This window comes from Medicago truncatula, chromosome 8 (genome assembly GCF_003473485.1).
Source record: "Medicago truncatula cultivar Jemalong A17 chromosome 8, MtrunA17r5.0-ANR, whole genome shotgun sequence".
Taxonomy (NCBI): Eukaryota; Viridiplantae; Streptophyta; class Magnoliopsida; order Fabales; family Fabaceae; genus Medicago; species Medicago truncatula.
Window position 1 is genome coordinate 45,146,507 of NC_053049.1, and position 18,484 is coordinate 45,164,990.

Genomic DNA, 18,484 nt, shown 5'->3' on the forward strand with positions numbered 1-18,484 from the left:
ATCCTTGATTTAGAGCGGGAAAATTGTGCACTTAACCACATTTAATGCCATTTTTGAGTTTCAAATCCAGTACCCTTCAACCTAGCGCTCTAAACAATCCTTCATGCCCATTAAATGTGGCTTTTCATTTTTCAAGAATCTTTGCGCTGATTCTGCCTATGAATATGAAGAGTCTCTGAATTGGTAATCAATGTTTCTAATTTTTCAATGTAACAGTTACCAATGGAATGCACAATATGATTGTATAAATATGAATCACCTTTCTGATTTCCCATCACTTCCAATCTCTCCCATTCTGTCATGGCACACAATAACATCCAGACCTTTTTGTCATACCAGATGTTAACAGCCATGTATTACCTTTCATCTTACATCATTTTGTATTCTAAATTTGCGTTTTGGTTTGACTATCTATGAATAACACGCTTATTATGTTGTTATCTGTTTCTTGCAGCACCCTTGGATCCAAATCCATTAACTGACATAGACAGGAATATGATTGAGCATGATGTTGAATGGGAGTAGACTACTGTTGTTTTAATCATGCAAAGTTTTTAAAATATATACACAATCATATGCTTATCATGCTGGTTTATTTTGTACAAGCTTCTGTTATGCTCCCTATAATGCTTGCTCATGATTTTGGTAAGCAGATAGGGAAATTTGCCACCATGATTTTGCTCGTGAATAAATTGCACCATTTGCAGTCAATTATTATAGGGAAATGTTAATCAGTGTTCGACACTGGTTAAGGAAGTAAATAGAGTAACTTTTGCATCGAAAACTATGTAATCAATTTTTCAAAATTCAAAAAAGTGACTTTTTTAATTTAATTTTTCCTTTTTTAGATACCTTAACGAGTGTCCCGGGGGCACCGGTTAACACAACCCATTATTATATTGTGTTTAGCTCACCGTAAGCAATCACCGCAATTTATAAAACAATTTGAACACAAAAGCTACAATTTTTTAGGGTGTGTTTTGTTGCGAGAAGAAAGTAAGAAGAGAGAATGAGAAGAGAGAAATAGATGTGAAATAGAAAGGATTTGATGTATTGTTTGGTAAGGAAGAGAGATGAGAGAAATTAAAAATAAAAAAAAAAGTGTTGATTGTTTATAAAAGTACTAAAATACCCTTGGTTTTCTTTAAATTTCAAAAATATTTTTCAATAAAAAAAAATACAACAAATTCATCAATGAGAATTGCTGTTGACACATTGAGTTTGGCTAAGAAACACGAGTAAATCATTCAAATGCCCCTCGACAGTTAACTACCGAAGTTTTAGAAATCCAACTGCAGTTAACTGCCGAGGAAAACCTCGGTAGTTAACTGCCGAGGAAAATGTTATAACAACAGCACAACATAGGAGTTTCCAAAACTCCATTGTTGCGTTTTTTATTATCCAAGGTGCGATTTTGAGTCATTTGAAGCCATTCCAAGCCAATTTCAATCACAAAAACAAATAAGTTTTTTGAATCCTATTGCATTGTTGCTTTGTGGTCGAATTGTTTCTTATTTTTTGTTAAATTTCGATTATATAGGTTCGATTATATTGATTTGTTGATTTTATGATATGTTAGGATAGTTTAGGTTAGAATGGTTAGAATGGTTAGAGAACTTTTATTGAATTGTTAGGTTTTGATCGCCATTTTTTTTTAATGTAGATATGTTTAAGAATCAAAATCAGGGTAACGTTTAGGGTGATGAGAAGAACAAAGAAAAATCGCCTATGACATGGCACGTAATTGTTTGCAATGGTTCCGAAAAAAAGAAGGGTTCGAAGGTGCCGGTGTACAATCACACGAGGTTGAGGATGAGCAGGAGGACATGCTATTTCGGTCCTCAACCAAAACAAGGTACCACAGGGACTGTACCGAGCAACCCGATTGATTTGTGTGACGAAGAAGAATGAATGTAATGACTTTTAATGCCTAATTGTTTTGGATTTTTTTATGTTTTATTTTTTTGTCGCGCACATTTTGTTTGACATTATGGTACTTAGAATAAAATCGCATTTGGAATAAATAAATTTGAAAAATGAATAAATAAGATAATTATTGTTCCATTCAAAACAAAATATATGTTATCACATTACATTGCATTACACATTACATTATATTCCGAAATATATGTAAAGTGCATTCCTTGACACTTGAATACCAGCGTTCAAGACGCTTATCGAATGTTGGAGTCCTGCCGATTAACAAGTTTGAATTGCCCCATCCAGAGTAAGACAATTGTTGCAGTTAGAATGTGCATTTCAACTACAACAATTGTCTTACCTTTGAATGAGATAGATTCAATCCTGTCAAACAACAGGACTCGAGCATTTCACCCAGTATTCATGTTTTCCATTGAAAAGAATAAATTTTTGTTAGGCGTGCTTTAGATGATGGTATTCAAGTGTCTAACGAAATGAGGTTCATTCCTTGATACTTAATACCTTCATCTAAACCAAAACACTGAAAAGCTCACTTTCTTATATGTTAAAACAAGATGACCGTGGATTTCTACTTATGAGGGTTTGACGTAATGTAAGTTATCGTTGGAATTTCAAACGGTTTAAGTGCTCGTCTACCATGAACCAAACATAAGTGGCCCACCCGCCCCAATATGAATATATGAACGACCTCCAAACATGTTATTTCATTCAATTGTCGGAGCAATTATAGTTCGATTCAATTGATAAAGTTATCAATTGAATATATGAACGACCTCCAAACATCGGAAAATAGTCAGTTTTGGAATGCCCCATGTGCGTTTGTTAGATGCATGCAACATAATTGTAAAGTTATCTTTCGATCATTGAGGAGCAATTATAGTTCGATTCAATTGATTCGAGAGGGGGAAAAATCACAACAATAACTAGTCCTCTCAATTCTAGCTATTGCAATGTCAAGAATTGTATCAATCCTATTATAAATTCCCGCTTCGATCCCTTCCCCTCCGATCCCTAGGCAAGAGGGAAAAACAATAACTCAAACAAGTAAATAGAGCCCAGTACCTTATCGCATATACAACACAATAGCACCCCACAACCATCGAAAAATAAAACTAACTCTGATATTATTCCCACTCAATTGTTGAAGGAGGCTTAGACGTAATATCTTGCACAACACGATTCACACCACGGACACCGTTACAGATTTTGCGTGAAACATCATCAAGGAACTTGTGCTCAAAGTAGTACCTGGAATTCAATTCAAATTACAGTTACTGCAAAGTGCTATTAAAGATGATAAGCAACTGTATTTGAAATTTTAAAGGTTAAATGTAAAAAGCCAATTATTAAAAATGAACTAGCATCAAAGATGCAACATAACGATCCTAGTATCTAATTAGGCTCATGATTGAACTTCATGAAATGATAATGTGGCTTAGAAACACAGTTTAGATGCACAAGTTCTGATGCTCTCTCATACAAGCATCATGTACTGAAACCTTCCCCCCTTATCCATTATATATGCAACAGCAACAATATCAAAACGCAAAATATCCTGTAATTTAATGGGAACTGCAGCACGTGCTTCCCACAATAAATTTTGTTCTATCAAATAGTTTGCTAAAGGCACATTTAACCTCCTAATGGTAATTTGGTACCATTTAAAAAAGAAATAAGAAAACAAAATAAAGTTATGCAGAAGTAGCATAGCAAAAAGAGTTATCCAGCATCATAGGCATATGCATACTTCAGTTGAAATCTTACCAGTCTGCTGTCATTCCATCTTGACTTGTCACGGCTCTGAGTGCAACAACATGGGAGTGTGTTCTTTGATCACCTTGAACTCCAACAGATCTTACTGGTAAGAAAACTGCAAAGGCTTGCCATATTACGTCATAAAGGCCAGCATCTTTGATTGACTGAATGAAAATCTCATCAACCTGAGAAAAGAAAAATTGAATCAAAATATTGAAGGTACAAATCAAAATCAAAATCAATACTGTAGACAAACACAAGCACAAAAGCTCCATGTACCTGTCGGAGAACATCTAAGGCATTTCCTTCAGTCACGTCACCCAGAACTCTAACTGCAAGACCAGGCCCAGGGAAGGGATGACGTTTTAGAAATCCCTCAGGGACATCCATGATCCTCCCTAATTGACGTACCTTTATACAAGGAAATGAAAATAACCAAAAAAAAAAATCAATGCATAACATCACAGACACATAGACAGAAACAAACAATCCAATTCTAAGCACAGGCAAACGATTGAATAGATCAAAAGTAAAACCTCATCCTTGAAAAGTAGTTTAAGTGGTTCAATAAGTTTCAATTTCATATCCTTTGGAAGACCACCGACATTATGATGGCTCTTGATGGTATGGGAATGGGTTTTCCCACTTCCAGGTGGTGGGCATGATTCAATCACATCAGGGTACAAGGTTCCCTGAACCAAGTAAGAAGGTCTGCTTCCGAGTTCCTTTTCTAGCTTTTGAGCAAAAGCATCAAAGATACAGATAAACTCTTTACCAATAATTTTTCTCTTTACTTCAGGATCTGTCACACCTTTTAGCTTTGTAAGAAATTGGTCTGCAGCATCAACACACTCAACCGGTAAATGAAGATCCTTTTTAAAGGTTTCCATCACACGTTCCTGCTCCTTATACCTATAGACACAGCAACAACATCAACAACAAACAAAACAAAAACAAAAAAAACTTTCCGTTTGTAATCCAATATCTTTACAATGAATAAACCAAGACTAGTGGTCACCTGAGCAAGCCATTGTCAACAAAAACACAATGAAGTCTATCCCCAATGGCTTTATGAACTATAGTAGCAGCAACAGTGGAATCAACACCACCAGATAAGGCACAAATGACATGTTCGTCAGGCCCCACTGTATTATTAATGACTTTGATTTCTTCCTCCAACACATCCTCCATCTTCCACCCAGCTGAAATCCCACAAACATCAAATAGAAAATGCTTCAGTGTTTCCATTCCTTCCGGTGTATGAGTCACCTTCCAAAAAAGAACAAATAACATTCAATTTAATTCATACACATAGTCAAACTGAATATTTATTACACTACCAATCAATAAGATCGTTGGAAACATTTGACTTTAATCCTAACTACTTGTGAAGTCAATCAAATGTTTCTAGTGTTGACATGCAAAACTTTCAACTATGAGAGTGTATCAGAATCAAAATTAAACACAAACAAGGAAATTCAATTGAAATATCAATAGATTAATTTAAAATTAAGATTGAGAAATTAGACATTGGTTTTAACTATGTCTATTTATATATACCTCGGGGTGATACTGAAGGCCATAGAATTTGGCGGAGGGATTCTGGATGGCAGCGACTGCGCCTTGTTGACTCCGTGCCACGACATTGAAACCAGAAGGGAGAGTAACAGCTTCATCACCATGACTCATCCAAACAAGCTGACTATGTCCAACTTTCTCAACAGGAAAAAGAGCAGATGCGTTTTCGACCTTAATTTCCATACGGCCATACTCCTGCGTGTTACCGACGCGGACTTCACCGCCAAGACGGCTGACAAGAAGCTGAAGACCGTAGCAGATACCGAGAACAGGGACGGCATTGGACTGAGCCCATTGAAGAAAGCCGTCGGGGAAGGAAGGGGAATCGGGAGTGTGAACGGAGTGGGGACCACCGGAGAGAATGACGAGGGAGGGGTTGAGTTCAGTGATGGATTGAAGAGAAGAAGTGCCGTTGAGGCAGAGAGAGAAAACGGAGAGGCTTCGGATACGGCGAGTGATGAGGTGAGTGTATTGGGAACCGAAGTCGAGGATGAGAACTAGGTCTGATTTTACTTGTTTTGGATCTATTGCCATGGCTGCGCTGCTGAAAGAATTCTAGGGTTTATGTTGTTGGCTGCTGTACTCTCTTGCTAGTAGAACCAACTCCACTCAGTAGGGTTTATGCAAATGCAGCCGTAGTAGTGAGTCAGAAACACCATAAATACTCATTTTAAGGTTTTTTTTTTTTTCGGTAAAAAATGGATTCATGTATATATATATATATTAAAGGGATCAAAGGTATTTCTTTTTTCGCTAGTCGTTTGAATCGTGCCTTAAAAAAAGGTATAATAATGGGTACGAGCATGCCATATTGACAAGGCATGACTCATGTCTAATAATGTCTTGAAATAAATTTATAATAGGAAATTGTTTTTGTTAATAATAATAATTCAATGACTTATAGGCCACCCCTTAAATTTTTAAACGACATATTTTTTGTCAAATTTCCATGACTTTTTCTTTTAAAAAAATTCAGAGGGCAAAATGGGAAATTCAAAAGACACGTGAGAAGTATAAGGGGAGGCATGTTGAGGAGAGAATTTCACAAGCAGCATTTTAAAAAATGGAAGAAAAAAAATGATGAGGTAGAAAAAATTAAGTTCATGTGAAAATGTCTGTTAATAAAAAATTATACTTTGATCACATCAGCTTATACATTGTAATCAATCATATCATATCATATAAACTAGTGATTTTACATTGGTTTTTTAAAATGTACTATGTAATTATACTTTCTTTATAAGACTCTTTTAACCTTCTCATATCCATTAAAAAAAATCGAAAGTGAAATTAATGTGTTTAATTTATGTATGCGTCTTTTTGTATATTTAATTTTTCATATCCAAGTTAAGTTAATAGTATTGATTAATGTTCTAAAAATAATAAATGAGTTTAAAAATTTGCAAAATGACTTATATGCATAGACGAATGTTCTAAAAATATTTTAAGATTAGAGAAAGAGGGAACACCATATGCATCACTCTCAATTATAGAATATTTTTAATGTGTGAAATGAACAGTTTTTTTTATTTTAAATAGTTTGTAAAATGAACAATTGTTTCTAAGTGATAGTGAGATGAATGTTAAATGTAGCTAGAAATAAAACAAGACATTCTATTTCTATCTTCCATGGAACCTAAGTTCAATGCAATGTATCACTTCTATGATATATTCATCTCAGACACGATTTCCAAAACCAGTGTTTCCAAAACATTTTTCTCCACCTCCATTGCAATTTCTTCTGCATCATTATGGATATTCATCCATGATTCGCGTCTGGCCAAGTCCCTTTCAACAAGCTGTTGTAATGTTATTGGTGATGGATGATGGAAAAAGTGAAGGTTAACAAGTTCATTAATCTGTCTAACCAAAACTTTCTTCACAACACATGCTTGGAAGTTTGAATTTCTTGATGAAAAATGGGGCGAAAAACCACTATTCTGGTATAACTCCATGAAACATTCGATGATATACTCATGCATGATGGTACTGTCAAAAAATTGGTCAGTCAATCCATTCACTTCATCAAAAGTGGATGAAGAATCCATCAATAAGTTTGATAAATGGCTCTTCATAGGTTCATCACATTTCAAGCTGAAAGTCTGCAGAACTTCACTTATGATATCCTTTGACTTGTTCATTGGATCCAAAGAGGATGTTATAAGGTCTTCAAGCTGTTTCTCTTCAAATCTATCATAATCAACTTGTACCAGTGACCCATCTGTTCCTGCAAGAAAACATATATATTGTATATAATTTATCTCGTGTATTGTAACAAAATTTGATAAGCCTTTCAGACCATGCTAAAGAATTGATCAATACATAGCTGATAAATGAGGCAAATATTTATGAATGTTAATGATCAGAGAAAGTTGAAAAAACTAGTTATATAATGAGGCATACCTCTAGGAATATCATAATGTGCATGCAAATTGTCAGCAGAAAGACTCTTATTGACACTAATATCTGCAGCACCAAAAACTTGCAACTCATTGCTAAAAGTGGCCACAGGCAAATCTTTGATTTTTTGAGCTGAAGAACTACTATAAGAGCAACTTTCCCCATCTCTATGAAGTGCTTTGAGGAGCATTTGATGCTTTTTATGAGATAAAACTTTCACACCTTGGTCCTTCACGGTCAATTTATTTTGCTCAGAATCAACTTCTTCCTGTCTCATACTTGACTCAGAATCCTTCAACTTGAAAACCTTCAAACTTTTTTCACTACTAACATGGACATTAATTGGTGAATTTCTTTCAAAAGTCTCCAACTTTTTTACATTTTTACAATCTTCCAAGTCCTGTGAACTGCAGGGAAATTTACTTGGCGCCGAATCAGCTGTCCTGCACTGCTTTTCTTTTCTCCTTACTCTCATGACATGTTTCAACTTTCTCTTTATTTCACCAAACGCAAAATTTGAAGACTTGATATTTTGAGCATTGCCAGTGCTAGTGTCAGCAAAATGTTTCACATTATTTGTATCATGCTTCAAAACTACTATTTTTTTAGAGGACTGAGACTCACAATTTGAACTCGAATTAAACCTATCAAAACTACTACTGTTTTGAGCTTTATTCAATCTTGTTACTCCATTTTCTTCTGCTTTCACTTGAGTTTTCTGTATGTCATGAATCTGTTTTACCAACAGAGAGTTAGGATCTTGCAGAAGTTTGGTGAAAAGTTCCTTGTTCGAATATAAAACCTGTACAGCATCCAAAAATTGATTAGGCTGACAATCTGCACCATCTTTTCCTTTAGAGTTTTTGTTGAAAAATCTCTGATTAACAATCATTTTTGTTACTTCATTTTCCAAATCTGCTACCCGATCATTCTCCACACGTACACTCTTACAACTATAACCTCTTCTTCTTCTGGAACATACCTGTAGTTAAAATTCTTCCATCAATGTTATGCTACTAAATCATTCATGTAAAGGGGTGAGGGGAGTGGATGCAACACCATTTTTGCTGCGTCTTGCCAACTATACATGCCAATTTAAAAATTTCCGTCACATACTTCTAGTTTATGTGCATGAATTATTTCTCATGAAAATAGTTGATAGCAAAGGTTTAAAATATCAGTCATAGTAACTGTTGTGGTCAAATGTGCCTGGTGCGGCCTCAATCATGGTCGCGTTGTGGTTATGACAACATAAAACTCGACATGACGTGGACCAAACTGTGGTCGCAGACCTTGATCACTAGATCCTCAAAACAAGGCAATACTATTGTATTATGGTTAATGGCTTACTTAGTGTTCATATTTGTAATACTACTTCAGTAACTTAGAAAGGCAAATAAATACAATTTCCTTCAAAGTCTTTCCCCTTTCTAGATATTTATTAACAGAAAGACGAAATCTACTAACAACTCCAATGCACTATTTTTAAGTTCTTACAAATTCTCATTGTAAAGTAAGTAACTTAGAAAAATATTACCAAAACCACTAGTCTGAGGCTTTAAAATGGGTTTAAACATCATACATGCCAGCATGAGTTCCTTTTACAATAGCTACTACAAAAATACATGTATGTTTGATGAGAAGATTCGGAACTTACATCAACATCAGGGTACTTTTCATCAACTGTGCTAAGCACATCTGAACTAATTCTGGATTTCCCATTTCCTGCAGCTTGGGAAAAATCACCGGTTCCAAATTTAATATGAGTATAATATAATTGAATCCCAGAAAATCAAAATTTGATTCAATACGTAACAACTAACAACTTCAAATGATGTTATGGTTACTGGCATACAATTTAGACTTTTAGTGCATACAATGTGTATCTAAGAAATTCACGAATTCTATTACAGTCATTTAAGCTAAAAAAAAAAAAAAAAACTCTTACTATTGGAAACCGATCTTCCATCGGAATGAGCTTCGCGAAGATTAAAGATTCCAAACATTCGCCATTGACATTTTTGGTTAACCAGAGGAGGAGATCTTCTCTCCATGATTGAAGAAAACTATTGCTTAGGATGTTTTGGTTTTAGCCAATATTAAGAACCATACCACAATGGGAAAATCAGAAAAATCTGTGCAAGCAAGCACAAAAGTGAGAAAAGGTTAATAAATCATTATCATAAATGAGAAATAAAGAATCACGTTCAGCTTTAGAATGTCATCCACACAATATGATTGTGAAATATATGAGGATATAAAGTGTAGTACTAGTTGACAATCAACTTCAATACTTGATACCCCACATAAAAGTTTCCCTGTTGACCCATGAAAAGGTTAAAAAACAAGAATCACACGCGAAAAGATCAAAACCAATTGAAGAGTTTGATTTTATAATAAATTGAATGATAATGATTATCATCATATCTTCTAAAATCAATTACATAGTGGCCCTGCTGTCGGGATACACTGAAGTTAAGCGAAAGATAAATCAAAGAATGGAAATGAATCCGCCCTGTCTGCAAAATGCGAACAAATTACTTTCTGCATTGTTAATTCATCTAAATTTCTATAGGGATTGTATGTAATTGTAATTGATAGAGTGAAAGTACCTGGATTGATTCTATAACCCATGTTGTAACTATTAAAAGAAAGTGCATAAATTGATGATGCAGAATTGAAGTGGTTAGTGTGAGTGTAAATAAATAAATATTCACTGGGATTTGGATTGGGACAGTTAACAATATGACAAAGACATGTAAATTGTAAATTATATAAACAATAATAACAAGTAGTTGAGGAAAGTTGGCTTTGAACTGAAGCCAACGTACATGAGCTTCCTTTCCTCTCTCTTTAACTCTACAACCACTTCCTTGTTATTAAACCATAACTAACGTGAATAACATTTTTTTTATTATTTTTTATGGATGTTTAGCGCAATACGTACACATCTATTCTCACCTGAATTTTAATTGGTACATATATAGATAGTAACATTATTCATTGTTCTTGTACTGTATCATTTTTGGGCATAGGATTATGTGGTGTGGCCACCTTCAATACACAAGTGCATATTCTTTACCATGTTTTATCTATCCCACAAATTCTTTTTCGAAATTTATTACACACCAACAATGAACTACAAAAATACCATGTTCAGTTAGTTGGTCAATAGTGCACGTCATTAACTACCAATTGTGAAATACGTATAGTATATATTTATCTTTACTACCGTACTCATCTTTCTTTTTTAATCGATAAAAAAATTAGAGTTGTAATATTTTATTTGTATACTTAAAAAATTAAGTTATCTAATTGGTAAGGAAAGATAAAGTTGTAAAACAAATTAAGTGAAGTGTAGAATTGAAAGAAAAAAAAATGTTACACAAAAATGTAGTACTATCATTCTTTACAAAAGCATAAATATTTGAAATTTTTTAGTTATTTAATCAAATAAATAAGGATTACATTGTAAATTAAATGGTTTATAAAAAGAGTAAAATTGAAAATCCAAAAACCACATAAAAAATTTGTATTCTCCTTATATGTAGTTATAAATAGATATATACGCTTGAAATTTCTTGTTGGATTAGATCCCATAATTTTTATTCTGTCATATTGAAAAGAGTTTTCTATTGAGGTGTTCAAATATTTTGTTGTGCACTCTACTTCCATCAACTGATATAAGAGATTCGATTATCTTGTGGTATTTAATTGGTGGTAAACCATGAAAAACGACACAACTCGTATGATGATATTGAATGAGTCAAATTATGTCATATAAAAAAGTAATATGGATTATCTCCTTTAGGTGAAGAGTTTTCACCAACCTGTGTTTGATGTAGAGAATCTTGGTGATAAGACTATTGATCAACATACCCTACTACTTAGGCATGTATGCGATAAGTTTGTGTGGATGTATGCAAAATAGACGGTTAATAACAAGATGTATTTGATAATGAAGATGTTAAGTTTGACGCCTCAAGATGGATTAGGCATATCATTTCATTACTTTCCAAGGAACTATGAATCAACTTTCTGCTACAAGTATTAAGTATGATGACGAAGTTCAGGGGTTATTTCTTCTTGGTTCCTTGCACGAGTTGTGGAAATTTTAAGAATGTCATTCTATAATTCTTTTGTTCATGGTGTGTTGTCAATTGACCTTATTGAGAGTAATATTATGAATGAGGAGACGAGAAGAAAGTCTCAGGTTCCATTTCACATGTAGAATTATTGGTTACTAAACAAGGGGGCCAAACAAGAACCAATATACAAGTAATAGAGATAAAAAAAAAATCAATTTCAAATCAGGTACAAAGTTGTTGATAGTGTGATAAAATGTGGTGGCCTTCCATAAGATAATTTGGAGATGTCCAATGACACAAAGTTAACTCTCAAATATGTGAGCATGTTTGAGACATTCAATTGAATTTAATTTTAATGGCTAAGTTATGTGGTGAAGGGTATGACAGTTTATTCTCGCAGAATACCTGCAAACATACCAAGGATTGTATAATTGTTGCTAGAAGTACAAAGTGTTCAACCTTTTATGTGGCAGAGTAAAAAAATAATTAAATATGTTCATGTAATTGAATTAACTGAAAAAATAAAGTTATGACATAATAGATTGTGTCACATGAGTGAGAATGTCATATTTGAATTACAAAAGTGGAACATGTTGTTTGACATGAGAAATCCACACCGAAAAAATGTGATCCGTTGTTCACACCTAAAAATAATCATCATGTTGATGTATCTCAACAAATAGGCGATTAAATAATTAAGCGAGGAAGCCTCCCAACCGATCGAAATAGGCGGTTCTTTCTCAAGACCACTGATTCAGTATGTGGGTCGTCAGACCCTCAGGATTGAGTCAAAACAAAGTAGGACTTGACAATGACACAAAAAATTCACTTTCCTTGTTTGTAACACCACTAACCACTTTGAGGAATAAAGGAAGAGATGTGATCTTCACTGACATGTGCACTATAGACCCTGCCAACTAACCATGCTGAGAAGGAGGAGATTGAAGCTGAACGGGGGGGGCAATGGAGTTATTACGCATAACCCTTGAAATTAGTCGAGCAAGGGTTCGTCACGTCAGGTCATGTCGTTTGGCTAATATGCATGGTTTCTGGTATAAATACCAAGGGCATACACTTTAATAGATACATATGATCAATCAAACAAACTATTTTTATCACTTTACCTTGTATGCATTTCTTGCTATAGCTCAAAAACTCAAAACAACCACAACTACCACTCTATCGGAGAAGTTAAGGAACTCACAACTGAGAGACGAAGTTCCTCCCTCAGCATGAAACAAAAGAAATCATTATTGAGGAAATTCAATCAATCTTCATTAAATTCACGCTTCCATCGATGCTTGTTTGTTGAAAAGAAAATCAACATTTCTTGTAAGAAGAAATGCATCACTACGGTTGATTATATTATGTTAATATTAATTTATCAAAGAGACAATTATACTTATTTCAAGAGAAACAACAATTTGTAACAAGTGCTATAAAAAAAAAGACGAGTGATATGGCATTCTCTTTATAACATTGTCTCATACACCTCCTGTTTTATTAAATGAGATTTATGAATACCACACTTTAAAAATAAATCTGACATAAAATAGTAAGAGGGCATGAATTTTTACCCGGAAGAGTGAGAGTTAGAGTTATAGAGAGGTTTCTTGCTGACTCATTTTTAATTGAGAAGTGTGGTACCCATAAACCAGAACAGTTCGTGGAATATAGCATGGAGTGTTTGTTAGGTAGTTAACAAGTGAAGTTTGATAAGGATAATAACAAGTAAAACTTGAAACTAAAACCCCATACAAACCCCTTACCTCACTCACTACTTTTCTTCTTGAGTTCACATAATCCATTCCATTAGCTTACTCTACAGTCTGAATGGCTTTGACATTTGTTACTCTTCCACACTTCATTTCTCCTACAACTATCAAACCCAATTCAACCACCACCATTCTAAAACCCAAACACTTCCTTCTTCAATTCCCTTCCCGTCCCTTATCTTATCCCTTCCTTCCTCTCCGCCCTCCCTCCGCCATCGCACCCGACGGAAAATTCTATCCAAACCCAGCCGACGACGACCCACCCGAAGTAGGCGAAGATTCCGCTCACGGCTTCACCAAATACCAACAAATTCAACTCCAAGCCGACCGCGCTCGCCTCCGTGAAGAAGAAGATTTCAAAAACAATCAAGCCACTTACCTCTCCGCCATCGCCGACTCCCATGACGCTCCCGACGAACCTTCCTCCATTGATTCCGCTGAAGACGATTTATTTGGAGAAATTGATAAAGCTATCGCTCTTAAACGTAAAGAGTTCGTTAAACAAGGTCTTCTTAAACCTAATCCCGCCAAATCCGAAGTTGAAGCCGTTGAAGAGCTTCAACCTCATGAACTCGACGATGTAGAAGAAATTGAACGTCTCCGTGAACTCAAGGTGAATTCTGACGAATCTCCCGGAGATTTTGAAGAAGACGGTGATTTATCTTTGAAATCCGAATCTTCTTTTGATTTAGATTTTGATAGTTTAGGGCAGAGTAATAAAGCTAGAATTGTTGAACCTAAGTTTAAGATGAGTTTAGCTGAGCTTTTGGATGAGAGTAAAGTGGTTCCGGTTTCTGTTTACGGGAATTTGGAAGTTGAAATTAATGGAATTCAACATGATTCTAGGCTTGTTACTTCTGGTAATTTGTTTGTGTGTTGTGTTGGAAGAAAAAACGATGGACACATGTTTTTGAGTGAGGCTGATAAGAGAGGAGCTATTGCTGTTGTAGCGAGTAAAGAGATTGATATTGAAGATACTTTAGGCTGTAAGGCTTTGGTTATTGTGGAGGATACAAATGCTGTTCTTGCTACGTTGGCTGCGTCGTTTTATAAGTATCCTTCGAAAAACATGGCGCTTATTGGGATAACGGGGACTTATGGTAAGACAACGACAACTTATTTGATTAAAAGTATGTATGAAGCGATGGGTTTACGGACTGGGATGTTTAACTCGATTGCTAGTTATGTTCATGGGGATAATCAGTTGGATTCGTCTTATGGGGTTCTGGATGCTGTTTTGGTTCAGAATTTGATGGCTAAGATGCTTCACAATGGAACTGAATCTGTGGTTTTTGAGGCTTCTTCGCGTGGACTGGCTCAGGGGAAATATGATGAGGTTGATTTTGATGTTGCTGTTTTTACGAATTTGATGGGTGAGGAGGATGAGGAAGAGGATAGAGATGCGAAGGCTAAGCTGTTTTCGAGGATGGTGGATCCTGAGCGGCATAGGAAAGTTGTTAACATTGACGATCCGAGTGCGCCTTTGTTCATCTCAATGGGGAGTCCTGAAGTTCCTGTTGTGACATTTGCATTGGAGAATAAGAATGCAGATGTTCATCCTTTGAAGTTTGAACTCTCTTTGTTTGAGACACAGGTGTTGGTTAATACACCTGCTGGGATACTGGAAATTTCGTCCGGTTTACTAGGAAGGCACAATGTTTACAACATTCTTGCTGCCGTGGCAGTTGGCATTGCTGTTGGGGCACCCTTGGAGGATATTGTTAGAGGGATTGAAGAGGTTGATGCAGTTCCTGGGAGGTGTGAGTTAATTGATGAGGAACAAGCATTTGGGGTCATAGTGGACTATGCTCGTACTCCTGATGCCTTGTCTAGATTACTTGATTCTGTAAGAGAGCTTCAACCTCGCAGGATTATAACTGGTATGTTTGTGTTTCTCTTAATTGATTTGGAAGATTTCCTTCTCAATTTTGTTTTGAACTTGGAGAAATATTTTGGGTTACTAATTAAAACAAGGCATTTTCTGCTAAAGCTTGAAACTGCATAATTATTCACATACCCGAAATTTGAAGATTTATATTGTTCGGCTGGAATATACTTTCATCATATTGAATGTCCGACCGTCTTTTTTCTTCTTTTGAAGTGATTGGTTGCTGTGGTGAGGACGAAAGGGGGAAGAGACCCCTGATGACAAAGATAGCAACGGATAAAAGTGAAGTGACCATGCTGACATCTGATAACCCCAAGGGTGAAGATCCATGTATGTATTTTGACCTTAGAATATAAGCTATAGCCTTGTTAAGAGCAATATACAAATTCTTGTGCATGCTTACACCCAAATTTCACAATGTTTAACTAGCAGGGTTTGTGAATCCTAATTCTGGCATACTTTTTACTTTTTATTCAGTGGATATTTTGGACGATATGTTGGCTGGGGTAGGATGGACAATGCAAGAGTACCTGAAATATGGAGAGAATGACTACTATCCTCCCCTTCCAAATGGTCACAGGCTTTTTCTCCATGACATTAGGAGGGTAGCTGTGCGAGCTTCAGTTGCAATGGGGGAGGAGGGTGATGTTGTTGTAAGTTTTGAAGCTTCTTTTTACATTGCATCTTATAATATGAAAATTAGCTTAGTTCACATGATGCAGAAGTTGCTTAATTTAAACCATTTTTGTTCTTGGTATTGCTTGTGGCAAAGTTGAACAATATTAAGATGTGTATCAAAGTGATATTTCAACTAAGGAGATTCCCTAAATTAAGTTGCAACAACAACAACAACCAAGCCTTATCCCACTAAGTGGGGTCGGCTATATGGATCAAATTATCTCATAATGTTCTGTGATAAACCATATTTCCCTAAATTAAGTTGCAATGGAAACAAATTACCATATATTCAAAGCTGTTGACAAATTTGGAAGAAGCTTAAATGTAAATGCTTTAAACAAACAGAGAATAACTATTGGCCATGATCCACAATTATAATTCGTATTCACATGGATAAATTCTCCACCAACGTTCAGTTTCATGCATGACATTTTAGTGATCTTATGAAGTCACAACTAGGATGCCATAATAAGCCGACTTCCCTGTACCCCTTAAATGTTGGAATCCTAATCTGTCTAATTTAAGTAGCCTTGCTTCCTATGAAGCTTTAACTAATCCTTTCGATTTTTTTTACTCGGTGAATGGCAAAACTAATTCTGCTTTATGATTGTGTTTATTGAATCTGAGAAAATTCATTTGACTGTCATCTTCTAATCCTTAGATTGACTTTTCAATTAAATAAAATACTGAAGCCATTACAAATGGAGTTTAATGACTTCCTCTCTTCTTTTGGACGTCTTTTTTTTTTTTTTTGTGTGGGTATGAACCGGGTATCCTTTGCGTGCGCAACTGCAGAGACTAATCTCTTAAGTCATTTCGGAATAATTCACCAAAATATTAATATGCAAGCAGGAATTGTTTCTTTTTAGATTGTGATTTGTGAATTTGGGTACACTTTTATGTGCATGGTGCAGGTGATTGCTGGTAAAGGCCATGAAACATATCAAATAGAAGGCGAGAAAAAGGATTTCTTCGATGACCGAGAAGAGTGCAGGGAGGCTTTGCAGTATGTTGACGAGCTTCATCAAGCTGGAATAGATACAAGTGAATTTCCATGGCGGTAATGTCAAATGTTTTCTGCTTTTGTTGTCTTTTTATGACTGGCATGGCTAGCTAAAACACAGAAAAATAAGAATTCTCAGTCTAGAAAATAAAATAAAAATTAATGTCTTATGTATAATTTTGTTTTTTATCTCTTGCATTTATTGTTGCAGGTTACCAGAGAGCCACTGATACCAAAGGTTGCTGTGCTAACAATAGATCAGCTTCACCTGTTCACCCGAGTACACAAATGAAGTAGGTCAAAAGAAACGGGCCTTTCGGTTATGACGGGACTTTCTTTGCAGGAGCATCGGAATCAATCTGGTAAAGATGGGCTTTAAAGTTTGAATTGCTACGTCTTTCAGAGTCCAGCATAAATTCCTACTTCCGTGCAGTACACATTTATCCAACCTCTTATTTTTGTCCATATAGCCAATTCTATCTTTTTTTCTTCCTTTTTTCCCCTGGCCTACATGCCACTGTAATTGTGTAATTCTGTGTTGTAGAGTGACACGATAGTCCTGCTTCCTAGGCAAATATAAAAAAATATAAACAAAAATCTTGAACTGAACTTGTCCAATTAAGCAGGCTAAATTATCCAACACCATGTATAACTATATGAGAAATTCGGAAGATAGTACTCCCAGCTTTCACATGCAGGGATTTTTTGCCAGCCTATATTTCCTAGAAGTGTAGAAGAACATATTTTGGTGTACTTTTGGAGACACAAAATTTGCAATTTTTTAGATGTGTACATCCAAAAAAAAATAATAATTAAAATAACGGCAAAACAAACATTTTGTTAATAAGTACAAGTGTGTACATCCAAAATAATGTTGGGCATGAAAAATATTCCTCCCTTGTAATCAACCTTGACTTGACTTGACTTGAGTTTGGATTCCCTTCATTTACATGCTCTTCATATATTGTCCATTTATGAGATAGATAGACACAAGTGGAGATTAGTGTGACCTATTTTATTAAGCGGATCTCACTGATCTTTCACTTGTAACAATAAATGGATGGTGGGTAAATGGCGGAATCTAAACACTAACTTGTCCACATTTTTCTAGCTCAATAAGTTCGAATTGGGTTTGTGCCAAATTTGACCCGTTGTTGTGGGTCTAGGATCAGTATGCAAAAGACCGCAGACAACTTTTACATCATGTTGTACGATTAAAATCAAATTATGCAGATCGAGAAGTGGTCAGACATAATGGTTGGTTGTGTTATAGAGTTTGGAGAGCGCCAGGAGCAACAACGAGGTAAGTGATAAGATCCAACAAAAAACTTAAACGCTGCTCACCACCCAAAATTTTTAAGACATTAGCTCATTTCTA

The 18,484-nt window shown here is 35.4% G+C and overlaps 3 protein-coding genes across 5 annotated transcripts; 1 reads left to right on the plus strand and 2 right to left on the minus strand.

Moving 5' to 3' along the window:
* Positions 1-2,804: 2,804 nt before the first annotated feature.
* On the minus strand, positions 2,805-5,917 carry LOC25502051 (GMP synthase [glutamine-hydrolyzing]). The gene is made up of 6 exons (XM_013591587.3): positions 5,257-5,917; positions 4,715-4,965; positions 4,233-4,608; positions 3,976-4,107; positions 3,706-3,881; positions 2,805-3,189 (listed from the first exon to the last, which is right to left on the minus strand). Exons 1-6 carry the CDS (start codon positions 5,806-5,808, stop codon positions 3,066-3,068), a joined length of 1,611 nt encoding a protein of 536 aa, XP_013447041.1. The 5' UTR covers positions 5,809-5,917; the 3' UTR covers positions 2,805-3,065.
* Positions 5,918-6,780: 863 nt separating this feature from the next.
* Positions 6,781-10,432, minus strand: LOC25502052 (uncharacterized). Of its 3 annotated transcripts, XM_024772093.2 has the most exons (5): positions 10,287-10,432; positions 9,623-9,809; positions 9,332-9,405; positions 7,678-8,656; positions 6,781-7,501 (listed from the first exon to the last, which is right to left on the minus strand). In XM_024772093.2, the coding sequence occupies exons 2-5, from the start codon at positions 9,726-9,728 to the stop codon at positions 6,936-6,938; spliced, it is 1,725 nt and encodes a 574-aa protein (XP_024627861.1). In that variant the 5' UTR covers positions 9,729-9,809; positions 10,287-10,432; the 3' UTR covers positions 6,781-6,935. The 3 variants fall into 3 exon arrangements, with proteins under 3 accessions (XP_024627861.1, XP_039685514.1, XP_024627863.1); XM_039829580.1 differs by lacking the exon at positions 10,287-10,432 and having other exon boundaries at positions 9,623-10,243; XM_024772095.2 differs by lacking the exon at positions 10,287-10,432 and having other exon boundaries at positions 9,332-9,399; positions 9,623-10,242.
* Positions 10,433-13,462: 3,030 nt separating this feature from the next.
* On the plus strand, positions 13,463-17,824 carry LOC25502053 (UDP-N-acetylmuramoyl-L-alanyl-D-glutamate--2,6-diaminopimelate ligase MurE homolog, chloroplastic). The gene is made up of 5 exons (XM_024773223.2): positions 13,463-15,417; positions 15,639-15,755; positions 15,903-16,078; positions 17,018-17,163; positions 17,318-17,824. The coding sequence occupies exons 1-5, from the start codon at positions 13,596-13,598 to the stop codon at positions 17,334-17,336; spliced, it is 2,280 nt and encodes a 759-aa protein (XP_024628991.1). The 5' UTR covers positions 13,463-13,595; the 3' UTR covers positions 17,337-17,824.
* The last annotated feature ends 660 nt before the right edge of the window (positions 17,825-18,484 follow it).

Coding starts and splice junctions, on each gene's coding strand:
- LOC25502051 (XM_013591587.3), bottom strand. CDS start 5,808: ATGGCAATAGATCCAAAACAAGTAAAATCAGACCTAGTTCTCATCCTC. Junction 4,609..4,714: donor GTTGACAATGGCTTGCTCAG/GTGACCACTAGT, acceptor CTGTGTCTATAG/GTATAAGGAGCAGGAACGTG. Junction 3,190..3,705: donor GATGGAATGACAGCAGACTG/GTAAGATTTCAA, acceptor ATTGAATTCCAG/GTACTACTTTGAGCACAAGT.
- LOC25502052 (XM_024772093.2), bottom strand. CDS start 9,728: ATGGAGAGAAGATCTCCTCCTCTGGTTAACCAAAAATGTCAATGGCGA. Junction 9,406..9,622: donor TGGAAGATCGGTTTCCAATA/GTAAGAGTTTTT, acceptor ATTTTTCCCAAG/CTGCAGGAAATGGGAAATCC. Junction 8,657..9,331: donor AAAAGTACCCTGATGTTGAT/GTAAGTTCCGAA, acceptor TTTTAACTACAG/GTATGTTCCAGAAGAAGAAG.
- LOC25502053 (XM_024773223.2), top strand. CDS start 13,596: ATGGCTTTGACATTTGTTACTCTTCCACACTTCATTTCTCCTACAACT. Junction 15,756..15,902: donor CCCCAAGGGTGAAGATCCAT/GTATGTATTTTG, acceptor CTTTTTATTCAG/TGGATATTTTGGACGATATG. Junction 16,079..17,017: donor GGGAGGAGGGTGATGTTGTT/GTAAGTTTTGAA, acceptor TGCATGGTGCAG/GTGATTGCTGGTAAAGGCCA.